This window comes from Oxyura jamaicensis, chromosome 5 (genome assembly GCF_011077185.1).
Source record: "Oxyura jamaicensis isolate SHBP4307 breed ruddy duck chromosome 5, BPBGC_Ojam_1.0, whole genome shotgun sequence".
In the NCBI taxonomy this organism is placed as follows: Eukaryota; Metazoa; Chordata; class Aves; order Anseriformes; family Anatidae; genus Oxyura; species Oxyura jamaicensis.
Window position 1 is genome coordinate 50,715,753 of NC_048897.1, and position 10,216 is coordinate 50,725,968.

At 38.8% G+C, this 10,216-nt stretch overlaps 1 protein-coding gene across 2 annotated transcripts in view; it reads left to right on the forward strand.

The window, feature by feature from the left end:
• The window catches only part of WDHD1 (WD repeat and HMG-box DNA binding protein 1), a 31,957-nt gene extending 22,912 nt beyond the window's left edge, over positions 1 to 9,045 (forward strand). For both annotated transcript variants that reach the window (XM_035329031.1, XM_035329032.1), the window contains exons 18-26: positions 554 to 685; positions 1,027 to 1,244; positions 2,869 to 2,999; positions 4,425 to 4,481; positions 5,337 to 5,380; positions 5,535 to 5,690; positions 6,002 to 6,159; positions 7,342 to 7,477; positions 8,036 to 9,045. In XM_035329031.1, the coding sequence (XP_035184922.1) occupies positions 554 to 685; positions 1,027 to 1,244; positions 2,869 to 2,999; positions 4,425 to 4,481; positions 5,337 to 5,380; positions 5,535 to 5,690; positions 6,002 to 6,159; positions 7,342 to 7,477; positions 8,036 to 8,230 (1,227 nt within the window). In that variant the 3' untranslated portion in view covers positions 8,231 to 9,045. The remainder of the gene's footprint in view (positions 1 to 553; positions 686 to 1,026; positions 1,245 to 2,868; positions 3,000 to 4,424; positions 4,482 to 5,336; positions 5,381 to 5,534; positions 5,691 to 6,001; positions 6,160 to 7,341; positions 7,478 to 8,035) is intronic.
• Positions 9,046 to 10,216: the final 1,171 nt, after the last annotated feature.

Sequence of the window (10,216 nt, forward strand, 5' to 3'; positions counted from 1 at the left end):
TATGTACATCTGTATAAATTGTTCTTATAAAAAAACAGGTGATTCCTAATAGATCTGATGAAAAGATATGGGTTTTGAGTAAATTATTTTGCCACAAGAGCTGGTCTGGTCTAATAGCCTTCCTAGTATTTCCCTGAACAACCTGTCTTGCAAATGTTACTCCTGCAGTTACAGAGTTATTGTGGAATATTTCCATTTCACTCTGAGACAGAAATTATAAGATAAAGTATTCAATTTGTTCTAGAACTGCTGATACTGGTAACAATCTGGTGAACATGTAGGTTTTGTCCTGCTGAAAACCTGTAACAGAAATGGAATTTAAAGAGGGGATGACTATTTGGGTGGGTTTGTATGTTAGAGTGGTCTATCTTTCCTCACTAGGCATTAGTGTTTAAAGAGAATTGTCTGCCACTCGCCCGTCATTATAAAATGAAAGGAACGTTTAAGAATGAGTTGATAAAATGCTTTGTAAATTATTAGGTATAGAGCTGAGAGCTTTTCGTTTTTTCACCCTCCCTCTGACCTCCAGCATGTGTCTTTCTCCCATTTTCAGGAACAATACTGGCGTTCCATTGTTTTTCACAGCCACGTGGATTACTTGTCAAAAAATGGCTATGAAGTTGATGAAAATGCAACCAGTCAGTCAGTGAAAGAGCAGCAAGAACTTCTAATGAAATTGTTTGCTGTAAGTACAAATACCCTAAAAAATAGAATCCCAAAGACTATATTTTGAGTAGATAGCATTTGATGCAAATTGAGATGTGATTGCTCTGCATAGAAATGTGGCTGGTTGTCAGGTACCTCTCCAGCTACAATAAGAGGTGGATAGCAGTTAATATTATGATTTATCAATACAAAAGGTTCTTACCAAAAAAAAAAGGTCTTTTTCTTTGCTATGCAGTTCATAATTGTTGGTGATTTGTCTTTATTCGTTCAGTACATTAAAAAAAAAAGTATTCTGGTCCTGGAGTCTTCAGAGAGCTGTATAACTGAGCTGTGTAACTCTCAAGGCTTTTCTCCTTTCAGCTTTCTTGTAAACTGGAGCGTGAATTTCGTTGTGTGGAACTTGCTGACCTCATGACACAAAACGTTGTGAATTTAGCAATCAAGTATGCTTCTCGCTCTCGGAGACTAAATTTAGCTCAGCGGCTTAGCGAAATGGCTGTAGAGAAAGCAAGTGAATTGGCAACTGCACTGGAAGAAGAAGAGGAGGAAGAGGATTTCCAAAATCATTTAAATGCTGGGTAAGACAAATTTCTGAGATTAAAAACCTGGGCATGTTTTTATTGATTTATTGACGTTTTATTCCAACTGATGCACTTTTGCTCTTCTGGACTGTAATTTGTAATGTGTTTGTTCTGAACTACCGGTTTGTACTGCTCTGCTCATAAATTGTCTATAACAAATGGTAAGCTCTCGGTGACATCTTGTGAGGACTCCAATTAGAAATTAGCAGCAGGGTGCTGACACAGAGTAGTGTCTCCGCTGCTTGCTTACTGTGTCTGTGTACGATGGCTTCAGAGGCAAAGTGGACTTGATACCAAGTTGCTCTGATTTTGTTGGATTCTTTTTTTGTCTCCAACCTATTTTTTTTCTCTTTGCCTCTGTCTCTTTACCCCATTTCTACACCCTTCTTAAAATCCTTTTACCTTTCTCCAACCCTCCCCTCTTTCAATACGCCACCTCAGTTTATCCCAACTGATCTTATTCCCGTCTCTAATCCCAGCTCTTCAAAACTATTGAACTATTGCAGGTTTGCTGTGCATTCTTTTCTCTGTATCTTTGCTCCTTACCTTTGCTCTCCTACCTGCACCTGCTTTGCCTGCACTGTCTGTAAAGCAAGAAGAGGCAGAAGATGTGTGTTTTCTTCTTTCTCTTTGCTTATTTTTGTTTTAAATACAGATCATACAGAAGAGTTGTGTCTTCTTGCTCGGCATCTGGGCGGTACAGCTGTGAGGAAACTAATAGCTAACCACCAGGCTGATAACGCAGAAAAAATGTCCTGTTTTATCAGAAGCAGCGTCCTCCCATAGCAATTTTATCTATGAAGTTTGTAACTTTTTTAAAGCAAGAGGAAGTGATAAGTTGAGCCACTTATCTGTAGCCTTTCCCTTAGTTTTAAATGTGCTATTTCACAAAGAAAAAATCCTTTTTAAATGGTCTGCCCTGTTCTTCTGGATCATGAATGGCTGAAGTTGTAGACATGGGGTTGCAACTTCCACTTTGAGGGCTGAAATACCCTGCAAACCCTGTGTTGTTCTTAGTGCCAGATGAATCTACTACTGACATTCTAATCGAGAGAAATGAACCTTTTTTCAGGTGCACGCATTTTAGTAATCAGCAAAGATTAGGGGAGAAATGCAAGAGGTGGACGTGCTGCAACTGGGGAGTTTAGAGAATAATGAGATCAAGCATCGAAGCTTGCTGCTTAAACCTCAGACTGGAAATATGTATCCATGTTATCACCCGCGTGTTTGTTTATGCAGAAAAGTAACCTGGTATTGCTGATGATAGCGGAGGTATGCAGATTTCAGTGGAGCTGGAAGGTGTCTGTTTGCATTTACATTTGCGGCAAAGTGTTCTCAGCGTCCTTGTTGTGCACTCTGAACAAGGTGGCAAAAGCTTGCTGCTTCTGTTGGAGCGTTTGCTCTTGCGTGCAGAGCTGTCTGAAGGATGGTCCTTGCACTTCTAGCTGGGTGGGAGTTTCAGGAAGTTTTGCAGGCACGTGTGGTCTATCTTAAAACTCTTATTTCTTAATTAATTTAGGAAGTTAGCTTAATTACTTACTTAATTTAGTAAGTTTTGTTCCGATTTTCTATCTGAATGTGGTGAAGTTCAAAGCACCACTGATGAATTCCCTCCATTTAGTTACAGCAACTCTGCCACAGAGCGGAGTCGTCTGCCAGGCAGAAATGTTCAGCAGGACGAAGAAATGGAAGATGCTGAGGAAACCGATGAATATGAGGAAGCAGAAGAAACGCCAGAAGTACATAAACAGAGTAAGACAAATACGATCTTTGAATAGGCTGGAAGTTATCTAGATCTGTCTTTCCCACACTTGTGATAAGGAATTCTGGAAATTCCCTGATCATTTTTAGTTTGGGTAACTCAGCAGGACAGAGCATTAAGCAAGCAGTGGAGTTTCCTGGATGTTTTTGATTTTTTTGACATGAAATTTAAGACAGACAGACACACCACATGGCAAAGGGCCCTACAGGGCAGGCACAGGAGATTTGACTTGGAAGCCCTTTACTTAAGTAGAAAATAATAGGATTTCTTTCACTGCGTTTTGAAAATCTGCAGCTGTAGCAGGGATGAGGTTTTCTGCTACCTTGTTAAAATAGGTCTGGTGTTTTCTGAGCTGTCTTGGCTTTGATGTATGAAAAAACATGCAGCAGGTCTAACAGGGTGGCACAAACTCCTGCCTGCGAGCTTCCTGTTCGCTGCACTCCCTGTGGGAGGTGAGTAGTAGTGTCTACCTGATCCATAGCCCAGCACGTACCTGTTGTCGCTGCAGAATAACAAGTGTAGCGTGTGTCCTCTGCTCTGTCACAGCTTGTCTGTGCATTGTACTTAACTGTTTAAAGGGATCCTCGGGGAGGATTTTGTTGCCTGATACCATTTCTAATGGACCAGGTCACATCGCGAAGCTGTTATTTGGTTTCAGTTCAAATCATGCAGAAGATGAATTGACAGACAAGTTGTTCACTGAGCACTCCCCTCTTCAGCAGCTAGGCTTTTACCTCTTGCAGGAGAGTTGTCAAGCAGTCTGCACTGTTTTGATGTTCCTGTCATTACCATACGCAGGCTGTTTGTTTTTCCCTTTATTTTGTTTCCCTTCACCTCTTCATCTTTCCCATCCTTTTGTATGTTTCCATATACTGAAAAATTTCATGTCTGGGCTTTTAAGTGGTGGTCTGGAGGAGTTCAGTGATTATTCCCTCTTGCTTGTGTAACTTATTGTGATTATCTCTCTTATTTGGTTTGTAAGTTAGGTTATCTTCTTCCCTCCATAGAAAAGGGGGGTGGAAAGAAAAAAGGAAAGATAGCTTTACCTATAAAACAGAGCTATTGCTTTCTGTATTGCTGCATTTATATTTTACAGCACTTACACCTTTTATAGTTTGATATTTCTTATTAGACATTTATTTAAAAATCCCGTGTCTCTCTTTCAGGAAAAACTTGGTTTTGTTAATTTAAAAATTAGGTTTAAGGAACACGTATGCAACTCTAAGTTACATCCGCGTTAAAAAAGACGGATGTTTTTGTAAAAGTGTGTGTACGATTTGAAAATGAAAAGTCATGCTTCAAGATAGGAATCGGTTTACTATGACGTGCTTGTGTGTTTAGGGTTTTGGTTTTTAACAGGCTATGTTATTACATTTTGTTGCACTTACATATGTACTTTTGTCTTTGTTCCAAAGGGCCAAATCCTTTCTCCAAAGGAGTCACTTCAGCCGAGGTGACTACTGCAAAGCCTGGTGAGTAAATCTTTGTTTATACTAGGATAAGAACTTTGTTATGCTTCACAACATCTGCCCCTGTTTTTATCTTCTGTTCTACTGTTGCTACTAACATTCAGTGTGTAACAATGCTGTCAAGCAGTAACTTGTACTGATTATTGCTTTTGTGTTTTTAAGAGCTTTCTTATTCCTGCTGATGTCATCTTTACATAATGATGTTCTTTAACATCATTACCTGCTGATTACCTTACTTGTGGCAAGTGCTGAATCAGTTATCTGCCTGGCATTCTTTGGGACGGTGGAAAAATAGAACAGTGATCCATCCGTTTGTTTTACTAATCACAGATACGTTCATTAGCCGTACTTAAAAGGCAGGGTTAAAAACCCTGCCATGGAACTGGGGGTCTGCTTTAGCAGGCAAGGCAAAATACAACCTCTTGTTCCCTCTTGCCATCCCTCCAGCAAAAACAACAGGAATGGAAATGGATTTGGGAATGGAGGAAGTAATCGGTGTTCCTGTGGGTTGGTAGTTGTTGGTCCTGTGTGGCTTTTCTGATGACTACCAATAGCTGAGGATGCGTAGTATAACCCTTATGGGGTTAGCAAAGTGTCTTTCTCTTCGTACATCAACTTTGAAGTGGTTCAAGAACTTCTTTCCTTTGGCGTGGAACAGTTAATGCCTCTGACCTAGTCATCCTCTTCGATTTTTGAAGTATCAGAGGCTGAAATATGAAAAGTGAGAATTAGCCTTGTTCTTTGGAAACGAGGCTAAGGTTGTATCAGTTACTCATCTAAAATGTGTGTGTTGCAACATGGGGGGTTGTCTACACACACATTGTACATTCCTTTTTTTTTTTCTTTTCTATTCAGTAGCTGTAATTGCATCAAGCAGCCAAGGACGAGTGAATCCCTTTAAGGTAAAAAATTTGACACTGGATTGACTGCGGTGCTCTGAAAATCACAGCAGAGTATACGTAAAGTTATAATACAACTACAAGAGATATCTTGGAGGGACATAGGAGCGCACTGTGAAAGAAAATAAGTAAAATGTTTATTTATCTGTTTTGCTAGGTGTCATCTAACAAAAAGGACCCACTGGTCCCATCAGCGAGTGTTCTAGACAGTATGAGCAAATACTCAAAGAAAACTTCATCTAGCAGTCGAGCTGTAAACAAGGAGAACCCTCCAGTTATAAAGCCTCTGATTCCCAAACCAAAATCCAAGCAGGTAATGTTTCTCATCTTTTCTTGTTGCTTCAGTGACCAAATAACAGTAAATTGAATTTTACCAGCTTTTATCAAGTATGAAGCCCTGCTGATTGAGTAAAGCGTCTTAGATGGCAGGGTTCTTTTAAGCACACTGCAGAAACTTACACAAACACAAAACAGCAAGAAAACAAATTGCTTCAGTTGTAGAAATTGCATTCTGTGCTGGTTTTTTTTTTTTTTTGCTTTTATTTTAAATAGGATTAACTAAACATCTAACATTGTGCTGAATTACAGTCTTACCTTTTTTTCTTTTAAACTCAATTTCTGTAGGCTTCAGCAGCATCCTTCTTCCAGACTCGTACACCAAACTCTAGTGAAAAAGCAGTGGAAGAAAGACAGGAAAAAGCAGTGGAAGAAAGACAGGAAAAAGCAGGAAGGGAGTCCCCTGAAGTCAAAGTCACTGCACAGGACAACACTGAAAAGAAAAGGCAAGTGAACACTTGCCACTTGATGCCATATTCCAATTTTGATCAAATAGCAAGTCCAAAAACTATTTCTTGACTGGCCAAAGTGGCTTAAGATCAAGATTAAAGTGTAAGCTCACGAGTTGTCACATTTGTGAATTTACTTCAGGAGTTTCAGCAAACTGGTATTTGTATTGTGGCAATTTGATACTAATCATATTACAACCACAGGGAAAGAACACAGGCAGAGCTTCCTGTTTATTAAATCTTTCCAGGTATGCATGGCAGTGTTATTCAAAGTGGAAGTTTTGTGTCAGCCTGAGACAAATGCATAGAACGTGCAGGTGAACGATATACAAGCAGTGCATAATTTAATTTTGGGGCTATAAGCAACGATTTTTGCCTTAGTAATACTTACACAGATGATAACGACCTTTGGATGATAAATGAAACCATGCTGCTATACCAGTTCCAAGTATAGGAAATCCTTAAATGTGTCTAGCAAATCTCCAAGGAGGTCTAAAAGCTAAGCGTTTTATGTTAAAGTATTAAAGCTTAATTTTGCTTTGGGGTGTGTTTTTTGTTCCTTTTTTGGTTTTATTTATTTATTTACTTTTAAAAGAAAAAAAGCAGAAGACTCGTAGCACTTAAGCAGCACTTAAGCACCTTCCTTGTTAAGACTAATATATCTTATTCCTCTGAAGCAGACATTTTCCATGATCCCAGTCCTCATGAAACTTGCATTATTATAATGGCTTTCCGTTTAGACTTAATTTAACTGAGGAAGATGAAGGTAATTATTATTCATTTGGGCTAGTATTCTTTTCATTAACCTTAACAGGTAAGTTTCTAAAACAAGTGGTAAGGAGAATTGTGAAAAGGATTAGCTGAAATGTGCTAATGTGTGCTCCATTTTTAGGTTGATGAGACCTTGTCAGGAAGGAAGAGAATCATTATGCTTTGTCATTCTAAAACTGAAATAATCTCCATATATATCATGGGTTTAATAAAAGTGCTTGACTTAGTCTTTCCTTGTCAGTCTATTCTGCAAGAATATTGCAGGAGGGGAAAGCAAACTGCTGACTGCGCATGACTTTTCTTTCAAGAACAAAAAACCCACTCAGGTGTTGTTTGGAAATGTGATTTTGGGGCATGTGGTTTTCCTCTAAACTTTGTAAACTGACGTTTTTTCTGTGCTTGTTTCAGACCGAAGACAGGATTCCAGATGTGGCTAGAAGAGAACAGAGCAAGCATTTTAACAGATAATCCTGGCCTGAATGAAGCAGAAGTTATAAAAGAAGGCATGAGTCGATTTCGAGTTCTGTCATCAGAGGAAAGAATGGTAAGAAAGCATTCTCCAATTATGATTACTTATTTATTTATTTTATTTCACCACCACCACCAAATTCTGTGGTTATTTCCAAGTAGGGCTTTTTTCTTTAAATTCCACTGTTCTTCATCTTCAGGGACTTAAATTTTGAATTGGGCCATGATCTAAACCGTGTATTTGTGAAAATATAAAGTATATTGACATCAGAATAATAAGTAAAAACAGAAAGCTGCTATTCTGAAACAGGGCATGTAAGAAATGTAATCAATGAAGAAATAACAAAATTGGGGCTTGTTTCTAAAGCCTTTTGGCTTCCTTATTTGCCCAGAAAGACCATTAAGATCTTCAATTTTATATACAGGCTCAAAGGAATCACAGTTTTTAAGGGAAATGCTGATACAGAAAAAGGAAAGTGAGGAAATTGTTCTCAACTTGATTGGCAATCTCTATTAGTTACTAACAATAATTATTTTAGTACTTCCTTATAATCAAAGAAAGAAAATGTGTTAAATCAGTGAATTGTGTGGCCTGCTATGTAGTTTTCTATTTAATGATGTACTTTCTTCAAAGGCGTGGACTGAGAAAGCAAAAGGAGGAGCAGTTAATGGTTTAACAGAAGACAAAAAACGAAAGCGTCCCACGGTGGCTGAAGATGAGGCAAAAAAGGAGCAAAAATCAGAGGACTCGAATTTATCAAAAAAACCAAAAACTTCAGGTCAATCTACAAATGTCAGATTATCAGCTTTTGCGTTCAAGCAAAGCTAAATAATGTGGTGCCTTCTCAGCATCTGCTTTCTCAATGCAGAGCCATCTCCTGTTTCCAGAAATTTGCCGCTGTGCTCAAAGAGCACTAGCAAAAAGAGAGCGCCTTGCTCCACATATTTTTAGAAAGTATTTTATTATCAATTATTTAGGGAAATGTTGGATCCGCTCTCCAGGTCTTTGCAAGTTGCTAGCGTAAAGATGGACAGCAGAACTAATCCTAATGGGCCTGTTACCTTGAAGCACAGTTCCACAGTTTTGATGCTCATAATATTTGATGCTAAATCCAGGTGAGTCATTTTTGGGGTCAAGTGCCATGTTCAAAAGCTGTCCTTTGGTTATGGAGAAGCAAAGCGGTGGCTTCTGTACCTGCCTGCTGCAAACTCTTGTAAGAGAGAGACGCTCAGAGGAATGACAGTGAGGGGAAGATGGCAGCTTAACATCGTCCTGATGGTCAGCTGCAGCTTCAACACGTGTGGCACTGTCGTTGAGCAGCCTGGCATGGGCTGGGACAGAAAACCAGGACAGATAGGAACGAAGCTGAATTAGGAGTGTCAGGTGTGCAAAAACAAACCATTCCAGACTGTAAATGTGCCTTCCCAATCTGAGCTTCAGGACGGCCCAGAAAGTTTTCGGAACTTGAAAATGTGTGCATTATTTTCTGTAATGTTTGTTTTTAAAATAAAATGTGAATGTTTCTTTCCTTGGCAACTTTTTTAATTAAAGTAAACACACTTTTACTCACTAATCATAAGGCAGTCATATTTACCCTTCTCTGAAGAGGAGACAGTACGTCTAATAAATATATTTGAATCAAATTCAAATTTTGAAACTTTTCCTTTTTTGTGATAAGGTAAAATAATTTAACTCCTCAGCATAACAACTTAAACTGAAGAGCTCCATCTCTTTTTTTTTTTTTTTTTTTTTGCACACCCTTTCATCCTTCTTTCGTTCTTCATTTCTCATCATTTTATAACTGAAAAGGGAAATGACTCTCCATTTAGAACACATTTTCAACATTGAAATCTCTAGATTGAAGATTTGGTGAGATTTATGTAAACGTCAGCGGTGTTCTGCTATACTCTTCTAGCAGTTGTTATAGGCCACTTTGGAAAAAACAGCTCCCGTTTTCACTGTATGTAGAAAATGGGGGTCATGACATCAACCAGGATGATAAATACCTATAGAGAAAAATCTAAAGACCGTTAATTTAATTTATTTTCCAGCCACTGTTCTTATAATTGTTCTACATGTTACTGTTTAATGCTGAGAGTAGACTGAGAGTAATAGTTAATGTACAGAGGGGGACTGTATTGACACTGCAGAAAATTGAGGAGAGTTGCAGCACGTTATAACAGTTGTCTACCATCACTGGAAAGAAACGGTAGTATCAGTGGCTGTCTTGAATTACTTTTTTAGGCAGCAAAGTATTTGTTTTTATTTGCTGCATTTGGTTTTGTTGAAGAAAAATGGGATTGCGTTGGTAAGAAAAACATCCTGATAGAAAATCACTGTGGGCTTGGTGCCAAATTAGGATGGAAACAAACAAACAAACAAACAAAAACTTCTTAATGTCCCTTTTTGAAAAACAGAATATTTAGACTGGTAACTTTGGGCTTTTCTGGGCATATATCCTATAAGTGAATATTTTGACCTTACTTATCCTGAATCAGGATGCTGACTGACTTCTGATGCAACAGCGTTGTTTTGGGGAAGGAAGGGAGGTGCTGATGTTGCCAGTGAGAGGTGGAACAAAGCCATTCTGTAGATCCAGATATTGGTACCATCTCTGTCCACCACTCCCCACATTCAAACTACATACACAAACCCTGTACAGCTCCCACTCTGCAACAGGAGCAGTACAACCGGACCCGCAAAGTATCTCAAGCCCTTTTAGACTCTAACTGGGAAGAAACATCCAAAGTCAAATCCCAGAAGAGTTTTCTGGCTGGTTTCAGAGAGCTGGCTATTTGCAATCACGTCGGTCTT